The sequence below is a fragment of the Crocodylus siamensis genome, chromosome 12 (genome assembly GCF_052110815.1).
Source record: "Crocodylus siamensis isolate JL-2025a chromosome 12, ASM5211081v1, whole genome shotgun sequence".
Lineage (NCBI taxonomy): Eukaryota > Metazoa > Chordata > Crocodylia > Crocodylidae > Crocodylus > Crocodylus siamensis.
In genome coordinates, this window is record NC_143406.1 from 11924332 (window position 1) to 11950442 (window position 26111).

At 41.6% G+C, this 26111-nt stretch overlaps 1 protein-coding gene across 2 annotated transcripts in view; it reads right to left on the reverse strand.

The window, feature by feature from the left end:
* Positions 1-26111, reverse strand: part of GNB1 (G protein subunit beta 1) — a 93472-nt gene that overhangs the window by 23833 nt on the left and 43528 nt on the right. For both annotated transcript variants that reach the window (XM_090023419.1, XM_090023420.1), the window contains exons 3-6: positions 14494-14601; positions 9177-9215; positions 5710-5816; positions 267-330 (exon numbers count right to left, since the gene is read on the reverse strand). In XM_090023419.1, coding sequence (XP_089879545.1) covers positions 267-330; positions 5710-5816; positions 9177-9215; positions 14494-14550 — 267 coding nt within the window. In that variant the 5' untranslated portion in view covers positions 14551-14601. The remainder of the gene's footprint in view (positions 1-266; positions 331-5709; positions 5817-9176; positions 9216-14493; positions 14602-26111) is intronic.

Genomic DNA, 26111 nt, shown 5'->3' on the forward strand with positions numbered 1-26111 from the left:
GAGCAGCAGAACAAAAACTACCCTTGCTCTAGAACTAAATATTTTTAGTTTCTCAGAGACAACACATGTATATAATCAATACTTGTTTAAATATACATGCTATAGTTGCGGTTCTAAATACATTTGTCATAAAATAATTATGAGTCAAAAGTTAGGTTTAACTAAATACTGGCTGTACCTCTAAGAGCCGACATAGGTAAATTATATACTTTGCCCTTGTATTTTCAGTTTAATTTCAGTTGAGCAGTAATATGTCAGTTACTCACCTTGTTTGTGGTATAACTGTCCCAAATTATAAGTTTGCCATCCTGGGAGGCACTAACTAGAAGCCTGGAAAGAAAATATGAGATTAAATATAAAAAGGTCACTGAAGGAACCAAAGAGAGCAAATTCATCTAGCTTCACATAATAATGTTATCAAAACTACTAAAAGGCTTTAAAGCCACAGCATAAACATTATGTGTGCTGTACTCACACATGTACACAGAATTATGCACCTCCTAGAAGTACAAGTGGACTTCAGTTTAACTGTTAAATCTTACTGAACAGAGAGAGGAGCAGTGGAAGCCTCTGAAAGCACAGCCTGAACATCTGACACTCTCCAAGATCCTTGTTGGATGTCAGTACTCAATAATAATGTTTTGTAGTATTCCAGGCAACTTCTTGCATTGGGAGTGCATGAATGTATATTAGGAAATGTAAGTGACATTGGTGCATGATGCGAAAACCCCACCCACACACATCACTGATCTAATGCATCACTTTTCTTACAGAATTTCACAGCTTTAGGTCCTATTCCCTCAAAAAATTCAACTAATTGAAGATTTAAGAATGAGTAAGCCAGTTTTACAGAAACTCATTGACTTGCATTTAAATTCTGATTTGCTTAAAAAAGGTCTGTTCTGAAATGGGAAGTCTTAATTTTCTAAAACACAGGCTGTTCACTCTCCTGCAAGCATCTGAAAAAAATCTGAGGAAAGGGAATTGAGAAAATATGCAGTCAGGCTTATTAAAAGCCTATATTATCTTGCTTTCATGCCAAGAAACAATACAGTAATCTATTAAAGATACATATTTTATTCTCTGGAGTTTATCTTGTTTATCTTAAAGCATGCATTTTTGGAAGACTTCTTTTAATAAAGAGGGTATGCAAAAAGGACCCAAGAGTTCTTCCTTTCCCCCCCGCCCCGCTTCATACCCAGCAAATAATCTCTCTCTCTCACTCACACACACACAGTGAAAGAGAAATCAGAGAAAATAATCGTCAGAGTAAAATAATGCACTGACACTTTAAGCATCAGTGATAGGTTCAGTAAAATTAGATAAGCACAGCTAATTACTTGGTTCATAGAATCCTTTTTTCTCCTAATTGTCCAGATTTCAAACAAGTTGGGGGAAAAATAAAGAGGGAGGGGACTGGTTTGATACTGTAAACCAAATAAAATCTTAGGTCATCCTGGAGCTACAACCAGTTTGAAAAGAAAACTGGATTTATAGCAAAGTAATCTACCCTTCAAGCTGAAGGGTAGACTGCAAGGAAAGGGTGTTTTATTCCCTTCATTTCCTCTGCAAAAACCCCCACACGCTTCTCTATGGATAAAGCCTTAAATAAACCACTATAGTAAAATGGAATATTTGTTCCATTTTAGTGGGAACATTTTTCAAAGTTTTTTTTTAACTAGGTTTTCTTACTCCAAGAACAAAAAAAAGATTCAGGTTTCAGGCATGAGCCAGTCATGTGCATCTTTTATCTATATTAGGGAAACAAAGCTAAACTGGAGTTTAAATGTGTAACATTTCACACTGAGTTCTCATCTACAATTACTTTGTTCCTGGTAGAGGTAGTGCAGTTTAGGAGACTGGTCACACATCTTACAAGGTTCAGAAGTATGGTGCCAAAGATCTAGCTACCTTCCTATAGACCGCTGTCCAGCTGGCAGCCTGCATGTAGCCTTTGAGTGGTTAATTTGTGGCCTCTGGGCATCATTCCTCCCAGCCACCACTGTTGCCTACAGAATTTCTGGCCTCCTCCTCATCCCTCTTCCCACTTCTGCTGCAGCATGTTGGGACTGGTGGGGTGGATCATTTTCCATGGCTATGGGAGTCTGCAGCTAGAGGTCTTGGGGGACCCTGAAAGGTATGGGGCTGCATGCAACGGGGGGGGGAGGGAACCACACAGCAGTATGCAAGGCATGGTAGCACTGGAATAGCACAGGTGGGGGGTGCCCCTCCACAGCAGACTGGGTGGAGTATGCACGGATGGAGGGGACTCCAGCCATGCAGCAACATATACAGACCATGCAGAATCAGCCCAGGAGACCTGTGACCCGCCTGAGGGTCCTGTCTACTCAGAAGCTGGACATCATTGCTATACACTAATCTGGCAACTTTTAAGAGGCAACTTAAAGAAGTTGGCAGGGACAAGTACTGTTCTCTCTACGTGAGTATTATACTGTGTTCATTGTGGGGGTGGGGGAAATCAATATATTAAGACAATACAAATTAAATATAAAAAGGGGGAAAGAACATTGCTATCATAGTCAAAGTTGCTACTCGAACTTAATTTGTGACTTTAATATAAGCTCCTGACAACAAACTATAAATTATTTCTAGTGAAAACATCTTTGCCTTGAAATTGTTTCAGTTATTGTGGGTAGTTGTCTCCAGTTTGGCTTCTAGGTATTTTAGTACTGTTATTTTCTTAAAACTTAAGACATGTTTCCCCAAAAAGCGTTTTCAAATTCAAACCTAATTTGAAAGAGAAAACGCATAAAAAGGGAGATGAAATGTTAATGTCTATAAAATGAGGAACTAAAAAAGGGACCAAGTAGTCCTGGGTTTAGAATGGTGGCAAACACTAAGCCACCCTCCTGAGTATGGCTCTGAGATCGCCATTTTATACAAAACTAAAGATGAGGTTACTGTATAGGGACAGTTTTACACTACTCTGAGGTTTTATACTATACTATGTTTGTTCTAGATACTTGAACCATGACATATGTCTAGTGTAGGAGCATTCAACCCCCAGGTGGGCCCAACGCCATCTGACCTATGTGGTTTTGATGGACTGGGAAGACCTATGTGCCATGGCTGTGTACTCTAGATTGGAGAGGTGGAGTGATGCAGGACCTGATCCTGGCATACACTGCTAAGCAGGGGCAGTCTGGAGCTTGATCCTAACATATGGGACTGATCCCAGCAGGTAGAGGTGGCACAAGACCTTGGGACCCAGTACTGGACCAAAGTGGCCTGGCCCCATGTCACTCATCTGGTATAGTCTAATTCACAGATTTCGTATGGTATTTTATTACAAGGTAAGATTTTAAAAACAAAACTATTTTAATGGACATCACAAAAATATCTACCCAACTTCTTCATTTTGGGGAAGATTTTTAGATAAAAACCAGGACATATTATCTATGATTTGGAGGTGACATCAGAATTAGCTTAGCATAGTTTCCGCCTGGTTTTGTTCAAGTGGTATAACACAATCTTACTGCTAAAAGTTCTGAGGATTTTAATGTGGTCAGTTTTCAAAGAATCATTGGAACCATCATAAATCTTAGTCCTGTCATGCTGTTAAAATATCTTTTACAGCAAATAATTTCCCACAAATTAACAATGAAACACACTACATCTAAGAAATAACATACAGATACTATAGAACTGTCCCATTTACTTGTTGCTCTTCTAACCCCGAGAAGTTCAGAAAGTACAAGCAAAATATACATGAGAATACTTTTCTTTTACATGTACATTTAGCAAGCCTGTTGTTTATACAAGAAGCACTTTGCTGAACTTGCCTTAAGTATAATCATAGAACCAGGATGTTATATGGTGATTTAGAGCAACTTTGCTCAAGTTTGGGTAAGTAAACTCATTAGACTAATAGAACTCCCTACAGAGACATCTGGCATCCAGAAAAGTACTTTCTACATACAGGTAGACTAGCTCCCAAATTTGGAAGGTTAAAAAACAAAACTAATTCACTTATTCCTGTGGTTGGGGAATACCATGTTTCTGCATTTGACGTTAGACTATTCACTATTGTGTACTTTAAAGTTCTTCTAAAGATATAATTAACAGTAGGTAATACTGCTGACTTTAATTTTTAGTGTCTGGATCTCTCTGAAGGGCTACTACATCTCTGAATGTTAATGTCAGCGATTTTAAGAAAACCTTTGAAACCAGACATGAAATCTACTCTATCTTTAGATTTCCTTAGAATTCCACAAGTATATTTTTCAGGCAAGAAGAAAGGTTGATGTTTTGGAACTGAATTTAGATTCTGATGCCAAAAATATGGAAGTTAAATGAAAGAGTGACATTTTGTGTTGCTAAGTTCTTTTGGGACCAGAATAGAAACTTCAGTTATAAAACTTCAAGGAAGTAACCAGCTCCACCTGTAAGAGTGTCCCTGCTCTTGGAAAAAGGCCATAGTATCTTAAAATTCACTCTTGTAGAAAGGACTTCATATATTACAGCAGGGCTGGGCAATTATTTGGGTCCAAGGGCCACATGGGGAGCTTTGATTAGCTGTCACAGACCAGGTCAGCACCACCCCCTCCCATCCTGGCCCTTCCACCACAACAACTCACCAAACTCCCTAGGGGACTGTGGGCAAGCAGGAAGCATTGTTCAGGAGTGGGAGGGTAGGCGAGGCTGGGATCACAGGGCCTGGTTGCAGGGTGGTGACAACTCTAGGCTGGGGGCCAGGACCTGGGACCCTTGGTGGGGAGGGGAGGGTACATGCATGCGTACGTGGGGGGTAGGGGCTGCCTGGATACTAGGTCCCAGGAGCCTGCTATGGGTGAGGGGAGGGAGGGAGTATGTACAGCAGAGCTTGCCCAGGGAGAGCAGACCATGCTACCTGTGCGGCACTCCATGCTATCCCTGGCCCAGCAAAGTGTTGTTCTGCTCTCCCTGCCTCCAGGGGTGGTTCCTGCTTCTGCCCTTGCTGCACCGCGTGGCACTGAGCAGCTTCCTGCGGGGCTGTTCCTGGTGCAGCTGCAGCTGGCCATGTGCTGCTTTGCTTCTCCCACCTCCAGTGGTAGCTCCTACTCCTGCCCCTGCCACACTGCTCCTGGCAGGCGGGTTGACAGCTTCAGTCAGGCAGCTCCTGCCCCAGTGCATAGGGCTTTAGCTTCTGGCCACCTTCAAGGGGAAGGTGCTCTAGGGCAGGAGCTGCCCGGCTGAATCTGCTTGCCCAGAGCCGTGCAGCATGGTGCAGGTAAGATCAGGAGAAGGAACTGCCACTGGAGGCAGGGGGAGGAGAAAAGCACGCAGCTGCAGCTGCACCAGGAACAACCCCACAGGAAGCTGCTTGGCATGGTGTGGCACAGCAGGGGCAGGAGCCACTGCTGAAGACAGGGGGAGCAAAGCAATACCCAGCTGCAGCCACACCTGGAACAGTCTCAATAGAAGCTGCATGCACTGGCCAGGGCCAGACAGTGTGCACTGGTGAGAGCCTGGTGCTGCCTCAGCATGAGTGGTAGGGACTTGGTGCCATTTGGAGTGCTGCAGGGGTAGCCAAAAGCAGATCCAGGCACCTGGTGGGCCAGATCTACTCACAGGCTACCCACCCCTGCATTACAGCCATTACCTGAAATAAAAGAACTGAGTTTGTATCATCCTACACACAAACAAACATTTTCAACAAGGAGCTTCGTGGAACCCAAGAACAAATCTTCCTGAATCAGCGCCACTCACCTGGAATCAGTCCCCCAATGCATTGCATAAATTTTAGCCAAGTGTCCCCTCAGCGTTCTTCTAGTGCGCATCTGAATTCGCCCCACAGGATCAATGCTGGCTGTGATCTAAAATGATAAAGTTATTATACACCTTAATTCTGCACCTATCTTACTCTCCTAAAACTCGGTACTTTATTAATGCAATTATACTTAGGAAATGCCATTACAGACAGAGCAAAAGGGTACACTATACATTTTATTTGTATTCCCCGATGCAGACAAAGGGGCCAGGGAATTTGCCCTATGTGGTACTCTGGAGTCATCACAAACACTGTTTTTCCTTGGGGGAGGGTCAACCCCTTATCTGACCTTTGCAGACAGAGCTACAAAGAAATGGGATTGCACAATACCCCTTTAAGGGAGCTTTGCCACAAGTGGGAACATTTGTTCTCCTGGGGACAAACAGCAGCGGCACAGTATGTGCTGCTGCCACTTGTCCCCAGGAAATGACCATGCACACATGCTCTGAAACATGGCACATTGCCCCAGGTGGACTACAGGAGAGTGGGACCAGCACTTGGGCTGGCCCCAGAAGCCTTACCCGGGGTCCCCAGGGCCTCCGGGGGCTACAGCCACTACTGACATGTGTGCTGCCATGCGTTTTTAAGGTGCAGGGTTTTTTTGACAAAGGGATCTCCCAGCGTCAACCCCCACAAATTAGCAGTGCAAGGAACCCCTACATGTGCGGGGTGCAGTGTCACAGACAGATCTGTGGCACTGCTTATCTGTGCTCATCTGGAGATGCCTTAAGAGGGCAAGTGTATTATCCAAGCCTGCTAGAGAGCTAACGAATCAATTCAAACTCTCAGGCCACAGTTTTGTTTAGGTAGCATCAGGGATCCTGGTTTTTTCAGCTTACAAATGGCAAATTCTCTGATAAAGACCCGCATTCACTGATTAAAAGCCCACAAATCTGTGTTTTTCCATGATTAAAATGAAACACCACTATATACATAGCTATCAGTTGAACACAGTGTTTTATTGATAGCTTTAAAATTGTAAATATATGTGGAAGCCCACCAGTGCCTCAATCACTATAATAAAATAAGATTCTAAATATCTATAAATTTTGGTTTGACTGGGGGGGGGGGGGGGTTGTTTTTTATTATTATGGAAAAATCAGAACCTCCATGTTAGAAGGCAACAGCTGCTGTGGCAGAGCAGAGCAGAGCCCAATTTCTCCTCCTCTGCAGGTGGCATGGCCAAAGCAGGACCCATGGGAATGTGGGCTGGCTGCTGTGGGCTGGCTCCCCGCCACTGCACACACTCCCCGGGTGGGGCATGGGAGGCACGTGCTCCCCAGATTTCTACATGGGGTGGGTATGGGTTGCAGGCTCAGGGCTTTCCACCCTGCTGCCCTCCCCCGTGCCTCTGTGACCCAGCAGGTGGGACCTGGTGAAGCAGGGCAGAGCAGGGCTGGGAAACAGCAGGTCTGGGTGCTGCAGCCACAAGCCCAGTGCCACCACCCCTGCTGCTGCCAGGTAGGCAGGGGGCACCTTGCCAAAGCAGCGTGCGACTCCCAGCGGTGGTGGCACTGAGCTTCCCCACCCCGCTCTGCCCTGCTGTGTTGGATCCTGCACGCTTGGCTATGGAGGCCCTGGGGGCAGGGCAGCATGGGAGGGAGCCCCCAGCAGGCAGCCCACCCCCTAGACACAAATCTGGGTGGCATGTGCCCCCCATGGCTGCCAGGGAGTACGCAGTGGCAGGGAGCCAGCCCCCTTCCCTCTGCCTTGGATGAGCTGCCTGCGACCATCCTGCTCCTCACTTGGGCCCTGCAGCCTTCTATTCTGGCCCCAGGGCCCAAGCCCCACTCACCACCTGAGCTGGGCAGCAGCCCCACCTTGCCCAACTCCCATCCTCACTATGTGGGCCTCAATTTCCCCTGGCCCTCCCCCTCCCCCCCCAACTTACCCATGGGAGCTGCTACCCAGGCTGCTTGGCGGCCATGTGCATGTGTACATGCCCACACGCACATGCTGTGGCCTACCTGGCTGCCCTCCTTCTGCTCCCCACAACCCCCTGAAGGCTGGAACTCTGCCAACCTGGAAGGGGAAACCCACAGTTTCCCTCATTTTTCTCCTTTAAAGGAGAAAATCCATATTTTACCATGCTTTACCATCACAAATGGAAAACCTGGATCCCAGGTCATTATCTTCTGACATGTGGTTTTAACAGCAACTTCAATTCCTCTCCTTCCTCCACCCCCCCCCAACAGAATAATGTATTATTTGGCTGATGGGGAAGGATTATGGATACAGGCAACCTCCGCTTAACACTGTTTCACTTAGCGCTATTTTGCTACAATGCTCATTTTAAATTGATACCTGATTTCACTTAGCACTCAGCGAGTTTCATTATAATGCTCATGGTCGCCATCTTGGGTCATTAAAAACAATTGTGGTCGCCATCTTGGGTCATCAAATACTTTTGGTTTCGCTTAACACATTTCACTTAATGCTCAGTTTTTCAGGAACCAATTAAGGGTGCTAAGCAGGGGTTGCCTGTACAGCTTTCTCGGTATGTTTTAGATGGGCTAGCATTTTAGAGATAAATGAACTCAATTTAGATGCATCAGACAGCACTTTCTGAACATAACGTTTTCAACTTTATAACATTAACATTGTATCTAACTTTTGGAGGCAAAGTATATATTTGAGGAAGTGAATAGTAAAGTAACAAAGTCAACAATACATCTGTCATTATCTAGTTAAATTTAATATAAATAGCCTCCCTGGCCTAGAGGAAGGCACCGGCTAAAAAAATAGCATACAACACTTTCCAGTAATATGCTGAATAACTTAACAACTGTATATTACAGCAGATCCAAAAGAGTTTATAACTTCATTTTATGGATAATGTCTGCATGCTTGTCCTGTCTCCACATAACGAAATTATTTAGCCAAAGCATTTGAGTAAAGAACTCTGCTTCTTTTCAAAAAAATGTCAAGAAAGCTTAGTGTTCAAACTAACAGATCAGGCCATTTCCCAAACTTAGAATTCTTATGCAATGCCCATCACTAGCATACAGTCACTTTGTGTGAACAGATTTCGTCCTCTGAGAAATGTTGCACCATAAAAGGTGGCAAGTAAGAAAATGCCACCAGAAAAAGACTCTCCAACACAACATTGTACGCCTTAGTTCTGCCAAAAGGAAGCTACATTTTTACATCAGTGGTTCTCAGCCTTTCTAGATTCAAGCCACAGCATAGAAAATGCCCGAGCAGTTCTTCAGGTCAGAATGTTTTTGACACTATGGACTCCTATTTGAAATCTCTGGGTTTATCTTGCAAATTGTGTGTAGGGGTTTGCACGCCTAACAGTGCTAATATTGTGCAGTACCCCACAGCACCAATAAAAGGAATTCACGGCACCTCAGGGTGCTGCGACACCCTTGAGAAAACACAAGCGTTTTAAAAGAGTGCTTACCTGGGCCAAAGTGGCATCTGCGCATGCTTTTCTAGCATCCTGCAACAAAGAGTTGGAGATCACACATCAGAGATAGCTGGATACTTGCTAGACTATTTATCCTGAAATTCTATTTGCAACATTACTCAAGAGCGTCAGAACAACAAGAATTTGGAACATCAGCTAGTCGTCATGACCCAAAAGAAAGACAGTGAAAGATGAACCTACCACGTTAGACTTTGTTGCCAAAGTGCTGCATGTCTAGTGCTTCCACTGAAACCTGTATTTACTGGAAAGGGTAATTCCTGCACTTCCTCAACAAAGGTGAGAAGGAATAGTTAGTACCAAGTTTCAAAATAAAACTGACTGGGCTGGGCACTTTCACATTTTCAAATCTTGAAACTATCTGAGCTACTACTGAAAACCAGCAACAAATCTGAGCTCTAATAAAACACAGGACACTATCTGAAATGTGGCCTTTTACATACTTATGCAAGCAGATAAAAGGAGCATTCAACAAATTCTAATGCACACTCTAGTTATACATTTCTATGGGATTTTCCAATTTGGTACTAAAAATAATAGTATCTTCAATTTTTTTAGTCCTCAAAATGAAGTTCTCTTAGCTCACAGCATGTCATTTTATTCAACGTTTCTGTCATAATAAATTATCCCTGAAAACTTAATGCTGAAATTCTGTACATCTTAGAGGAAAGTCAAGACCTGGAAAGCAAGATACTGGGAAGTTGAAATGAAAACTGGAAAATGGTAGCAATATACAGTATAGCTTCTTTTTGTTTCTTTAAAGACAAAATTGTTCTACAGAGCTAAGAAACAGTTGACAACTTTTTATTCTGAAATAAAGTAGCTGAAAAGCACAGCACTCTTAACTTGGCCAGTAAATGTTAGCCAAGGTTCAATGTCTTTTCAGGTTCCACGCCTCTTTTTTTTTTTTTTTTTTTTTTTATCTGCTTATAAAAGCAAAGCAGGAAGTCTCCTTATTACAGATCAATTTTATTATGTTTAAACAAATATAAAATGAATGAAGATGGAACAACATGATATTAGTTTCTTAAGCTAGTTATGTACACAAAAGACTGGATAATTTGTGAGCTGCTGCACAATAGTTATTTATACAGATAGATTCGGCTCAGAGAGACTCAGCAATTTTATTCATCTTGTGAAAGTTTACAATAGTTTGAGTTTGTTATTGAATGTAGTTCCAAGCACATCTAAAAAGAAATGGTGCTATTTAAGATGTTCATCAATTATCTAAAGAGGAAGTCAACAGCACATGAATTCAACATACACAATATACAGAACAGGAATAGGTTTCATTCACCTTACAGGGAAGAGGCAGCACCAAAGAGACTTTGATTAGAAGCAAAGGCTGCCAATGCAAAATTTAGCTGACTACTCACAAGCAGTCATTTCCTATATAGCTCTGATGCAAGTGCACCTGGTCTAAAGCTTCCAATTCTGGACATTACCAAAAATATTGACAAATGGCAAATGAGAGACAAGGATTTGATTTTTTTTTTAAAAGGAAGAGATGATTAGAGCCAAGTATGTGCAATTAAGAAGGGAATGGAACATTATCCACAAAATGGAAATACCCAGCCAAGAAAAAAAAAAGCTGTGTGTAGTACATGCTTGACCAAGTTACAGAACTTGTTTTTAGGCTAAACATGAACGTTGTGATGGCATGGATTGCAGAACTGCCTCCCAAGGAAGTGTTTGAAGGTCCACTGCTTAAGATTTAAAACTAGAAAGGGAAAAAAATCCCACCAGAGGAAGATCTACTTTAGAGAGCTGCCCTGCATTGCTCTACGGAAATTAAATGGACCGGTCTCTTCTATCTGTTTTCTCTAACCATGAAACTACACCCATGCTATCTGGCAACAATCCAAACAAGTTCTTTATTCTGTCTGGACTTTGTTCAAAAGCACACACGTAATAGGACATGTTTAAGTTCTCAAAACAGGATTTAATCTTAAATATGTAACCACTACTCTGCTCTTACTCACTTGATGACAACATTAAACAAAACTAAAAGCAACTAAACTAATTCTTTCATATGAATAAATTTGTCTGTTTATGGTTGTGCTGGCATAAAGGCTGTACTATATTCATAGAAAACTTGCACATTTGCCTGGTATAGCACAATATACACTCCTTTTGTACAGGAAACTTTTACCCACTACACTGTAAGATCTCTTTTAACATGCTCATTCCTTAATCAAACTCTGTTCATGAAGAGAATGAGTTCTGTTGATCACAATGAGCAGTTACTTACCTAGAGTGACTAGGCTCTCCCAATATATTTCTGTCAAAAAATCCCACTGTTGGGTCATGAGCACAATAAGGCATTTTATACCTGTACGTTATACCCTGTGCCTGCTTGTGCTCTCAAGCAAGGGCATATAGAGTGAAGCAGCAAAAATCCTTTCTAATTCTTTCACAAAGTATGTGGTAGCTGAGGTCTCTGGAAAGCCAGGAGGTAGCCCAAGTTAAATGTCCCACCTCTTTATAGCCTACCAGTTACTGTAAGATAAATAACCATTCTTATGAGCATGTCTGAATAAGACTCACTCTAGTTTAGTATGAAGCAGCTTCCCCTCAAAGTGATGGAAGTGAGGAATATCAGCAGCTGTCTAAGTGACTGCAGAGCTGCTTTTCCAGATTTGGCACCTGACCTATCAACTAAACCCAAAGCACAATGTTTAATAAGGGTCAGAGGGTAGCTTCAAACTGCCATCTTACAGAGATGGTATTAACATGTGCCTGAAGCAGAACCACGATACCACTTGCACTCCATTGTAGAGATCCTTGATGGCCAGTGAAAAAAACATATCAGCCAACTGGTACTTACTGTCAATTTGAAGTGATTGGCACTCAACACCTTGAGCTAGCAGGGCAGTCAGGAAAGAACAAGGGTTGAAATGACTGACTGTGTGCAAGTTTAGATCCAGCGCACTAACTTATTCTTCAGAATCTTTTAAGTATTTTTAAGAGCTCTGGAAACATAACGACTCTGGTGGGGATGGTATGCCACCGTCTACAAGAGGATGAAATCTTAGAGCCACGGAAGAGCCTCCAGCCTTCTTTCAGTTTTTCAACACAGTTTTAGAAAGGCAGAAGACAGAGTAGAGATGCACCTTACAGGCTAACTGAATCAGAATTAGTTAGGAACCTACTCAAATCATGACTGTGCACATTTCACGGAAATTGTGAAATTGGGTGAGCTCTAAAAATACACTGGGGGGAGGGGAAGGAACTTACTAAAAATAACATGTTGGCTCCCTAGTGGGAGCCAGCAGTCGTCCTCCCACTGGTACAAAAGGGTGCAGCCTGGCATGAAAGGGGCTGCAGGCATGAAGGTGAGCAGGCAAGATGGCTTCCACTTCCACCCCTCACAGCTGATTGGCTAGAAGAACTGCCTGCTATGTGACCCTGCCTCTCTCCACTAATCATTGGCAAGGGCTGCATGACAGATAGCCCTCAGCCAATCAGCAACAAAGGGTGGGACCATTGGGGCCCCCCAGCTTATCAGAGCCATGGGGGGGGGGTGCTCACCACAGTAACCCATGAAAATGACAGCTGGCCCTGTGATCTGCCCACAAAATTGGCTGGCTGCCTCCTTGAGTTGGGCAGACCCTTAATTATAGTTAGTCAGTCTATAAGGTGCATCTCTACCATGCTTTCTGCTGGCCTTCAGACTAATGTAGCTAACTATCCCTCTCTGCTCAGTTTTAAAAAGGCGAGCCTATAAGGTCTCGGCAGTATGTGATAGATGACTGAATCCCTTATGAAATGTACTAAAAATAAAGCAGTAATATGTTGTGCATATACCGAGACATGGGCACTAGGATCTCCTCTGCCAATTCCTTCAGTACCTTGGGTTCTTCACGGAGTTCATCAGGTACTGCTGACTTGACTCCACATTTTAAAAAGGACATGAAAAACTTATAGAGTGGGTCCAGAGGTAGGCAATAACAACTATCAAGGGCTTGGAAAGCAAGCCACACAAAGTTGAAGGAAAGGGCCGTCTTCAGCTTGTGGAAAAGGTGCTTAAGAGGAGACATGATAGCAATCTTCAAATCTTGAAGGGCTGCCATAAAGAAGGAAAATCCTCTCTCTCTCTCTCTCTCGCTGCAAGGCATGGACCAATGGCTTGCAGCAAAATAGGTTTAGATCAGAAATCCAGAAAAACTTCACTGTTAAAACATTGAGGCACTGGAACAGACTGCCTAGGGAAGTTGCAGACTCTCCACCATTACTTTTTAAATCTTTAAATATACCATATTTATATGCATCCAAGACGACCTCCCAATAATTATATTCTATACACGGACAATTTATAAGCGTTGTAATTTTCCATTGTAAAGAATCTAATTATTGGAGCATCATCCTAAATTCATCCTCCCCATCTACTGCAGCAGGGCAAGCAGCGGCAGGGGTGGGAACAATTGGTGGGCAGACAGTATAGAAGACAACAGTTGAAGAGAAAGCAAACAGGCAGTAGAGGGGCAGGCAGTAGGGCAAGTGTTGGAGGGACAGTAGGGGAGGCCAGCAATGGGGCTTGACTCCCGCTCCTTGTCCCCCCTTCTCCCCTGCCACCTGTTCATCCCACCACTTGCCTGCCCTTGCCTCTCCCACTACCTCTCCCACCTCCCCCCATCCCTGCAACCTCAGGTCCCTATTCTCCCCACCCACGAAGACTCTGCTTACCCTTGCTCCAGCCCTACTCCAGCCTGAGGCATAGAACATGCATTTGCTCCAGTCCCAGCCCTGTGGCAGTTCTGGCCCTGACTCAAGCTGTTGTCAGGGCCAGGCTGGGGCCAGAGCAGGCACACATGCTTTGTGCCTCAGGCTGGTGCAAGCCAGAGCTGGAGTGGTTGCAGAGCAGGTGGGGAAGAGGGCAGGGCAACTGGTACTGGAGATGCAGTAGCTACTCATCCTGCCCCCTCACCCCCCACCCTGCCTCATATTTGAATCTAAGACAAGGAGCTTTTTCTACCCCTACCACCACCTATATTAAAATGGTGGGGGGGAAGCTCATCTTGCATTCGAGTACATGTGGTCATGTATACCATTTTGCATAGCTTTATTTAATTCAAACTACGAAGACTCATTGGAAAGTGGAGCACCTAAAAACATCTTTCTATAGCTACCTGTGCTTACACTGACAGAGCATCAACTTCTGAAATGGAGTGATAAACTTTCAACTTATCTAACAAGACATGCATGTCCATGTCCCATCCTCTTCTTTAATGGATACAGACAGCATAAATATCACTGTGTAAATGGTTTAAATAGACTCAGGTTTAATACATACTCTGATTTGGTTTTTCAGTTGCTCAGCCTCCTGGCGTAATTGGTCAAGTTCACTCATTTTCCTGTGCTAAAGGTGTGCCTCACTGCCACCTCTGAGACGATCAGAAATCTGAAACAGATGCACAAAGGTCCACATAATTAAACATTTATTAATTTACTAGATAAGATGGTCATTTCAACATACATGCAGCTCCACCACATTTTTGTCAAGTAAAAAGAGTCTCAGCTGATCCCAGATCACAGTACCACTCTCAGATCTGTTCATTAAAAGGAAAATTCCCCTAACACACCCCACTTGTTTCTTTCTGTCCATGATTATTAAAATAGAGTTAGGGTAGTTCCCCACACCTTTCAAAGTCCTATTTAATTTTTCCTAACATGAAACATTATTTTGACTGCAACTAATACAATTTCTCAAACTCGGCAAGTAATGCTGTTTTTTGGAGGGGATTTTTCTTGCTTGTTTTTTTAGACTATAAACACCACCACTGTACACTCTGATGCACAAAACTAATTTCAGGATGGGGAAGTCAAATCCACAGCAGATTTTGGTTTTTTTAGGGGTCAAAGAAAGATTCATCTAGTATTTATGGCCTGGTGTGACATACTAAGAAAACACTTCAGGTAGAAATATGATTTTCTGTTTCCTGAAGTTTAGTGATTATGAGGAACAATGTTTAGATATCCAAGAAAAAGCAAATTGTTCAGGCACCTATGGGACAGACGAAACAGAGGGAAGAAGGCCCCAAATTTATTTATAATGGGTGCTTTTAGCTTTCACTTGGTAGCTATTCAAGCTGTACTGAAACAGGAATTTATAGAGACTTGTGTGCAATTTCTGTTACTAAACATTTACTTATCCTGGGATTTAAATAAAAGATAAATCAAAATTAACAGATGGTAGATTAATATTTAATCTATTTCGGTTTATGCAGTTACAAATATACTCATGCTCATCTCACCGTTCCAGTGTCATACGTTTAGAAAGTCCCACTTCCATTTAAGTACTATCTACTGCAGATAACTGAACAAGCAAGTTCAATTTAGTACACTTAGCTACGTGGAGAGATTATTCAAACATGACCTATGTTACTAAAAAGTCACCCAAAACCTATAAAATGCATCATATCAAACCTTCTTTATAAAAGTTTCAGCTGAATTATTTTGTTGTTAAGAACAGTCAATGAAAAACATTAATTCTCAGGAAACAAATGAAAACATTTTTTAATCTGTGTAATCCAATACTTGTCCACGCTAGTGATGCAGACTGTTTTATAATATTGATGTTATGTAATAGATGTCCATGTTTTATGATATCTTATGCAAATTTTAAGTGCACTGAAATCAATGGCTGCTCTGTCATCTAAACCTTGTAGCTATTCTTCCCTCTTTCAGCAATCATACTTCTCTATCTCTGAACTTTGAAAACATACACCTTGTTTTTCATGGTTAAAATGACAGGATTTAGAATTTGCAGTAATATTCAGAAACAAAAAGCAACTGCAAAAAATTTTTGTTGGCTCAGCAGTAAAGTCCTCAAACATACCACACTGTTGTCTAACTCTCAACTAGCAGCAGCATAGCCAACCACATCCACGCAACTCTGGGAGTAGGCTAATTTGCACCGTCACTCTCTAGTGACTGAGCAAGTCACCTCAATGCCACACAGACAGGCTACCTGCTTCTAACAGTTGTGCATGCAGAGCAAGGCAGCATCTCTGACAACAGAGTGCCAGACACAGTACATTTGCAGTCTAGACGTGACCTCTGTTTCTTATAACCCCCGTTCCAAAAAAGCCAAAGCAAACCACACCCTGTCAATTGTTTTAGAACAGCAGTAAGTGGGCTGCCTGCACTTGGAAAAGGACCCAAAGTCTCACCCATACTTCCTGTCATGGAATTAAACCATTTTACTCTGCCCATAATGTTCAACAGTGAACATCAGGGTAGAGGAAAAAGCAATTCGGGCACTGGTGAGTAAAGAAGGGCAGAAACTTGCAGCACACTAGTTACTCAGCAGTGACTGTCAGTGCACACCCTATTACCCCACAGTAAACTAAAGAGGGCTACACTACGGCAGGTTAGCTTTTATTTAACGCCAAGGAACAATGCAAGTGCAGGCAGTTACCCCCCTCCCCCCGGCCGTTCTTGACACACTACAAATCTCCACCCTTGTCTGCCTTATAGAGGACCTGTTGATCGTCATTTTCTGCAATGGCTAAATTTTCCTGATTTAATTTTTCTAAATCCAAGATGACCATGAATTCAAGGCACCCCCCCCCAAATATTTTGATCCTATACGTGAAAATTGTGCCATGTAGAGAATTTAATTATTGGAGGGTCATCTTAAATTCATGTCCCTGCCTTCCCCCACATTGCTACAACAGAGAAAGCAGTAGCAGGGGGGCAGGTAGTGTGTGTGTGTGTGTGGGGGGGGGGAAGACAAGCAGCTTGACCCCTGGTCCTTTCCCCTCATGCACACGCACCTTTCCCCACCTCCCCACCCCAACATCTCTTCCCCTTGCTCTGGTACGGCTCTGTCTCTGCTCCACCCTGGAATTATAGAACAAATTTTCTGTGGCCCCAGCCAACACTGGTAGCAGCAGCTGGCAGAAGGGCAAAGGTGGAGGGCAGCAGGCAGCAGCTGCAGCTCCAGCACCAATTCCATGTCAGAGCCAGAGCTGCAACCTGTGCCCCCACAACTTCATACTCGATTCCAAGAAAAGGGGCTCCCCCCGACCATTTAACTAGGGAAAAACACCTTGTCTTGTAATTGGGTAAATATAGTAGCTCCCACATTACTAACTAACATAAATCCCTCTGAGGGCACTCTGTAGCCAACTGAAGAAGCCTTTACCAACAAACTAAAACTGCGTGGTGACCTCTAGAAGCCGTGGCTGGAAGAACCTAGCCTCAATATAGTGCCACCGAAGCCACCTGCCCTGCACATCAGCAACAGGGCCAGGTGATGCTGCCACTTCTTCCAGCATCCCCTTCTCCCCGCCACAGCAGGATGTGAATGCAGTTTCCAGACAGCAAGGAACTGAGTCACGAGCAGGTCCTGGAAGCCTGCTGCTGCCTGCCACTATTTCACACACTCTCCTACCCCCCAGCTCCATGGGCATGGCTGAAAGCTGAGCCCATACTGCAGCCAGATGGGTGTGAGGGGGGAGAAAGCATGGGGTGGGGAGAAGCAGTGGCAGTGCAGAGGCAGCTTTCAGCTGTCTATCCCTAGTGAAGCTCCTTACTGCCCAGCTCTAGCATGGCAAAACCCTCTGGCTCTGTGGGCCAGATGTGGTGGTTCAGCAGGCCATATGTTGCCAACCCCTTATCTAAAACAACTCACTAAGAACATGAACTACCCCCAGGCTTTTTAGAAAAAGAGTTCTGTCACCATTTTCTATTCGTACTGTATTCTGAAACTATACCCAAACTGAATTGTTTAACCCATGACACAAGGCACTAAGTAAATTGTTGAAGATGGAGAAGCTATTCTAATGAAATTTACATTTAGCTAAGGGAGCCTGGGTACACAGCGTTGTTAGATTTAAAGCTAATACAAGGGTGGAACATGTGCTATATTTTATAGGCAGATAAAGCAGCCACACTTCTGGTAGCATTCAAATCAATTGTAAAATGACATTATTAAAGAGCTAAAATCTTGAACTAGAGCACTTAAGACATTACATAAAGAGACAATGTTCTCCAAGTGATATTTATTACTCATAGCAAATCTCTCTTTTTAGAGAAACCGTTATATTTGCTGTCATTTGTTTCCCCTTAGAAGTCCTACTGATGGGATATAAGAAAAATCTAAAGTCTGGCAGGTGCCTTTGAAAATATATTTATATACATCACTAAGTAACATTAATGCTTTGCTAGCAGTTTCACATATTATTCTATTTGGTTTTAATCAGATTATTTATCTTTGCAAGCATGAGGATTTTTTTTTTTTTTAATGCTCTTAGAGAGTCCTTTGCAGGAGAAAAGATAAGGAGAGTTGCAAAGTTCTTTTGGCAAACACAGTAATGGAGAAGATACTGTTAAGGCAAACCAACACAGAGGTTCAATGCTTCCAGTAAAGAAGTGAAAGTAGATGGTCTTTAAAAAGGCAGCAGCAATGCTCTCTCAGTAGTGCCATTCTAGACCTACGTAGCTTTCCCAAAGCCTGCTATCATAGTTATCAATATTGCAAAGTATCTAAGAACTTTAAATACAGATTGTATTAAAATCTATAACAAAAAAAATCCTGATACAAGGGTATCATTCTACTCGGCTGCCCCACATAAATTTACACTAGGAATTTTAGTCAGTTCCTACCAAAACCCCCCAAGCTATACCATTTTAAAGCTCTTTAATGTGCTCATATGGAACTAGCTCTCTGCCCTCCATCTCTTTTTGTTTCAAGGTCATCTTTAAGTCCTTTTAAGACTGTTGGTTCAGCTTAATTACTCACTCAAATCCAGTTAAGACAAAGCCTGTTGAGCACTTTATACTGTCCCGCTATCTTTCTGACCTATGGTCATCCTTTTGTTTGGTTTGGCTATGCTTTCATTTTATAATATTGTTCCACTCTGCGTTCAACAGGAGGGACTCATCTGCAGAACCACTCCCAAACTTGAGAACAGAACCACCACTGCCATTTTTTCTGTTCAGCTCAGTTCTCTCTGCTTCAAGATGTTTGCAGTAAGTCTTCATCATGAAAACAACTTCAGTGTGACCCACACAGTAAACAGCAATTTTAAGCATACACTGCAACAAATCTACCATTTTTATCTTCTTCATAGATCGATTAAAATTGCTATTATTAAATATCAATGTTACTTAGCCCTACCTTTGTTAGACAGGCATAAAGACACACCAACCTCAACATGAAGGGACTTCTGCCTATATCAAGGTGGTGCCATCTGCAGTTTTATCTTTAAAAGACTTGAACAGGCTAATACAGTAGCAGCTGGAGGACTAGTTGCAAACATGTCTTGCTAAGGTACATGTGTTATAACATGGTGCCAATCCTGTGCTCGTGCCAGAATTAAAGCTACAAAGAAAGATTTTTGTCCCCCAGAACAAGACACAGAAAAATAGATCCCAGAAACAGAATAATGCTGAGGTCCACCTAACAGTTGAGCCTGGAAACACCCTTCTGGGCAACCTATGTGCATTGAGCAGCTTTTAAAAATATATCAGATGAGTTCCCTTCATTCTCATTTAATACTGGTCATTATGATGTACCCCAAAAGATACAGATGCAGAAGCTAGCTGGGTTAGGACCATACTACAAATGTCCTGTGACCACTAAAAATATCAATTAAATAGTATGACATGATTATATTTTCGAACATAAAACGACAGCTATTTTTTGTAATGTCATAATGACTGTAGACGTGCACACTAAAAGGGTGCACATGTATTTAATCCCAAAGAGAGACCTTCATATAAATGTTTCCCACACTAGTGTTCAGGGAAAGATACTCCTTTGACTAACAATCTTTCACCAATTTCACCAGGAAGCTCTCTAAGCCTCCATTACTATAATGGAAAACGGCACTATAGCGAAAGACACTACCTCAGGCTTTGATTTAACTGTCTTTAGACATTCATGTACCAATAATATTGCATATGTCAGAGTTGAAGCTTTACACTGTAGAGTGGTCATGGGGAATATGTGCACACCTATCATATTTTGTAAAAACATGCGAGTTTACAGAAAGAATCTGTCACTAAAAGAAAATGGGACTAAGGGATGTTAACGGCATACAGACACTAACTAAATGGAATATTTCTCACTTTAAGGATTGGTATATGTGGCTGGTCCCTTTGTTAATAAAATAAAATAAAAAAAAAACATAATGTGGTTTAATGTATTCTCTTAATTAGAATTTCCTTGACTATAGCTGTTAAATGGCATGGTGTGGTGTGGAAAAGAGGAAACAGACCCTTTCACCACTCTAAATTATGCATGCATAGTAACAAACACACAAAATGCAGAAATCAGATCTCTGAGACAATCTGGTGAAGTGGAAGACACTTGGCTCTGCTACAAGGACCCAGGCTCCACTCCCAGGTCTTCTCTTCCACACCAAAAATTCAGCTGTCTTGTAACTCTACCCCTCCTCAATTCTCGATCCTCATTTCCTTAGGCCCTGAAGTACACTCAGGCTGGGCTGCTTTCTCCCTCCAGCCTCCCTCAAAACATTTTCAAGCTCCACCAGCACTGAGTCAAGAGCCCAGGGGCAGGTCCAGCTCCAGTACTTTTCCACTGTGTCATTAAGTTACCTGGACATTTGTGTAAAAACACAACCTTCCTTATCTGCAGGACATCTAAGCTCATAAGTGCCTTACGTGTGCACTTTGTGCCCTTAATAAAACCTGTCGAATAAGAATACTGTTCCCTTGAATACTGCATCCAGACTTCTAACCAGTGCCTGACAATGCAGTTATACTTCACCTTTTCAACCAAAGACCTTCAAGTGCTTTACAAATACTACATAAGCTGTTGCATGCTCAGGCAAGATATTTTCTCACTTGCAGAGACAGATAAACTGAGACACGAGATGTAGGCAACTTGTCACTGATGTTTATCAAGTGAGTGCCAGAATCAAGATAGTATCCAGAAGTTCCAATTTCAAGGCCTTTGTTTCTAGGCACACAGCTTCATTTAAACACATTTTTGTTCCAGGACAGTCTTCAACCAGAAGTGTCATGAACTTGAGTGACTGAAGCCTTTTGCATCACACAGGATGCTGTTTTAACAAGATTATATTACAAGAGTGAATTAAAACACATTTCAGAGTTAAGTTAGCCAGTACACGTTACAAACTATTCCAAATTCTCAACTGAATTCCTAGCACAACACCAACAGAAACTGTTTAAGCCAGATTTCCCATTTCCTTTGTAAGTGTTTTTTGTTTAAATATTAACAGGAAGTTTAACTCCTGCCAACATGACTGAGAACTCCCTGACTAACACTCAGGAAATAAAAAGCATAACCAAGCCAAGGGTATCAGAATACAGAGGTTCTTAGAAGCAGACAATTTAAGATTTATGGGTGAGCTGCGCAATTATATTTGTGACTTTTACTCCATTCCTTAATATTAAAGTCTTCCAAAGTAACATTTATGCTAACAATACAAGGCCCAAGAAGAGGGGACACAGGGAACGGATCCATACCTGCACTGATTTGAATCCAATACCACAAAATCCTTTTTTTGCAGTTCTATATGAAAGCAAGTTTTTTCTGCCTTCAAAATCAAGATTATTTTGTTTGAGACAGGAAGCCAAAAACGTATGATTACTGAACTGGAAAGGGGAAAAATGTTTCGCTGCTTTTAGTATCCTAGCTCCCCGTGAGGTATTCCAACACAAACAGTAAATCAAGGGAACTGGATTGTATGTCTAGATTTCTGTCAGTGCAGAAGTACCAAAGCAAGCTTGAACCTAGCTAACACAATCACTGGTCAAAATCTAGACCAAGCAGCTCTGAACCCAATGCAAGCTAATTTATCTTGCTTCTCAACATGCCTTAAAATGTACCAAGCTAGCTATATGTAGGATTATGCTTCTTAGTACAAGCTATCGCCTTGATACAAAGAATGATATAATTTTACTTCAGTTTCTCGGATTATTGGGAAAAAGCATTTCTGAATTAAAAAAAAACAACAAAAAAAAAACAAAAAACAAACTCTACTCTCACAAACAGCCATAAACTCAAATTCTGCTTTCTAAATTATCACCTTGCAAGTAAAACAAACAGCTATTATCCAAATCTCACACTTACCTCACTTTCCCTTGAATGCGCTACTGTGTCCTCAAAGGCAGACTTCTCAAGAATAAACGCACTCACTTCACTGAGCTCACTCAAGACCTCTCTCCATAGGCTGAACTGATTAATTAAGTCATTTTGCTTTGAGTCTAAATCCCCCTAATCTTGTTGACAAGTGTACCTTGCAGTTAATTCTCTTTTTGCAAGAGACATTAAGATGCATACTTGACAAGGTAGTTCATTATTCCTTGCAGCTTCAGATGACCCAACCCTCTAAATTCATCTCTTGGTTCAGTTACTTGAACTACATCATGTTTGCAAAGCAACTGTTTCCCCTTTTTCTAGAAATGCTAGATTATACATCATATTGATAACTCATTAATGTACAAGTTTTCACTAATCATGAAGTCATACTTCAGTACTCTATCTAATGTATAGATGAATTTTTAAAATACTAAGAAAGTGTAAAAAAAAACAAACCAAACAAATGTATGTATTGGAATGCTTCAAATTGTTGTTATATACCTAAAACCAGGACATCTGAATATTAAAATCCTCAACTACAAACTGCTTTAAATTAAGTTTCACAAAGGTCTTACAAAAAGTATGGACATTGTGAATGGGAAGATGATAAAGAAGGTCATAGCCTAGTTGAATGATTCTGCCTTAAAGCTCACATTTGCAATCAGTGATCCACATTAGTTAACAGTGAGATTGGCTTCAGATCCAATCATACCATCACTACAATTTTAAGTTAATTTCCCATGTCTATATTATTTATCCAATTATGTTTGAGTTATTGAAGTGCATCATGCCTGCATCTGCTGCAAGAATAGCTCATTAATTCTATTAGTTTAATTTAATAGGTAGGATGATGTTTACCTACAGTTTTGAACTGCAAAAAATTCTGGCAGGTATATTTTAAAATACTATATCATTCTTTGATCTGCTTCCCACAAATCATAATATCCTTTTCAAAGTGTGATTCTTCTCTAAATTTTGTCCATTTGAGATCTGGATAATAACTGGTAGTGCAGCAAAGTTTATTATAACTTGCTTATTCAATTTCAATTCTTCTTTTTCCAAAACCGCCCCCTGAGATTACCCCCTCCCCTCCTAAATAGCCAGCCTCTGTAAACCCAATCTAGGTTCTGAAATTCAAACTTCCTTTCTTCACTTCACAACCAGTCCTGGCAATTCCAGATTTCTAAACTTGACTGGAAATGCACAGAAGCTAGAGACACTATCATTTTGTCTAGAGTTCTCTGTCATTAGTAATGACATATGAGAAGTAAAGTAACCCAACAAGGCTGCACGTTTTTGGTGGTGACCACGAAAAATGTAGAAGATTAATCATTAGTGTCTGCCAGCTTATTAAAAACCTGTAAGCTAGATATAAAAACTAGACAAGGTGGGTTACGCTTCAAACTGAAGCAGCAGATTTTACATCTTTAGGGTTTCTTTTAAATACACTTGTATAGATTTTTTTCTGAGTATGAAAAAAAATGTTCCGAATCCTTTGTAGGATTTTAGCTGGCTACCACAACTACTTAATTTTTTAAACAGCTTGTTTCACTCACAATTCAGTCCATATTGTACCTACCTGACCAAGGGAAGCCGTCCTCTCTCAGGTCATCTGATTAGTGAAAGCTGCTCTAATTTATCATATGCTATAAATCCTATTAGAAACACTGACAGTAACATGAACACTTTCACAACAACACGGTCTACGTGAGGAAAGACTATTGTTATGAATATACCATTGTTTAAAACAAAATTCTGAGCTTTCTACAGATGCTGTACTGTTACTGGTATTTCCTCAGTTAACAGAAGAAGTTTTAGCCTATTCTCATATGAATATCTTCAAATTAAGTTACCTCTCCATCCAAATCCATTTACCTACTTTTCTAAATAATCCTTAAGAAACTATAAGGATAAAGGAATAACACTTTTGTTCCTATGATGCTATTTTCCAGACAACCAATTCTCTCTCTCTTGTTGATGGTGCTTCGCCTTCACTGCCTTTTGCAAGGTGGCATGTACCAGATGTAGCAGCAATAAAGCTAGGAATCGAAAGGCAGCAAGGACAGACAGAAGGGATAGGAGAGCAAGGGGCAGCTTGTGCAATTTTGCTGGTGGGACATTAAGATCAGCCCAGAAGACATTCTAAACAGAAGGGAACAGACAGCATATAAAAAACATTCTTTTACAGTAGGGCTTGACAGCTTACAGCACATGGACCAGATCTGTCCCATGGAGCCCAGGGACTTCAGCAGTGCTCTGCGGGAGGCGGGGGCTGGACTGGCAGACCGAAGCAGCAGTGGCAGCAGCTGGTCCTAGTGCCATCCGGCCTCAGACCTAAGCTGCCTCATCAGCTCAATCACAGAACAATTCTCAACCCAACTTTTGTTTTATGATAATACCTAGTTTATTTTGAAATAAAACTACAACCATCACCCTGAGAGCACCCAAGCTAAAACAAAGCAAGATTCTTTCTTCAACAAGGGAGAAAAGGGTCAGGATGATGCTTACATCCAGTAAGACAGCACGTCTTAAAACACACAATTAATTGGGTTATGGGATTTTTTTTTTAAAAGGGAAATTCAACTTCCTAAGTTTGGGAAACAGATCTGGGGAATGTGTCCCCCATATTTCTATGAAAGACCCTATGAGTCCTTGCTTATTTAATAACATTGCACCCTTAAGTCCTGACATTATTTTTTTTTACTCAAAATTAGGCAGGAGTTGCCATTACTAGCAGTCATTGGAATAAATAGGAAGCGAAGAACGTACCTTTGGCTGTCTACCTGCCAGCAGGATAAACAACTATGATCAAATCTGTTTTCTGCTGCAGCAATGAAGAACACCAGATGCAGATCAATAGAGCTAGCTGAAACTTCAATTTTAACCACCTACAATACCTCTGCAGTAGTTTGTCAGGCCAGCAAACATTAAGGAGGCATAATTGAAGCAGTGGTATAATGAAATGCAGTCTTAACTCTACACAATTGGGCATGACATAGCTAACTTATTCCACTCTGGGCTCCCCCAGTTGCATCAACTTTGTTGACTCGTTGGTCAACTTCTCATTTAACCACTATCATGGCTTTGTGGGAAAGGAATGGGCCCCTGGCAATGTTCTGCGCATCCAGTGATGTCTCCACTTCTCTCTTCAAGATTCCCCTGAGCCATGATGCATAAATCAGCCAATTAATGATGGCTTGAAGGAGAGCTAGTTAATGGGAGAGACAGTTAATACTTCATCCAACTGTATTAAAATTTAAATGCATTTGACTGCAGCCCCCTTTCATTTAACTTGGTTTAGAGTGCACTGCATCAGTTATTAATTTACAAATGAAAAAGCAGCTTGTCATTTTAAATAGAAATCCTTACAAGAATTAGGCTCAACCTTTAAAATACCAGCCATTCCTAACATCTTCAACCTTATGTGCAAAAATAATATGGTTATTCCCATTTTGCAGATAGAATAATTGAAGCAGAGAGATCAACCTCCCCAACCAACAGAGTCAATGTCAAAGGCAGGAGTCAGAACACACAAGTATTCTATTTTTCAGACAAAATTCTCAGAGCAAACTGCACTGCCTCAAGTTATTTGTACAGCAAAGAAAAACTAGGGCTTGTTTTTCAGAGGTTATGAATCCCAACAATTCCAGTCTTAAGCAGGGATTTAGACTTGCAAAATTTTTGTGCACTAGCTTCACCCTTATTTTTTCTGTTCACATGACACAACATACAATGTTTAAACAAAATACAAGCCTAAATATTAACCTGCAATTTTAAAAGTCAAGGCTTTGATTTTAAAAGAACAAAGCAAAAAAGTATCCAAGGATGAGCAA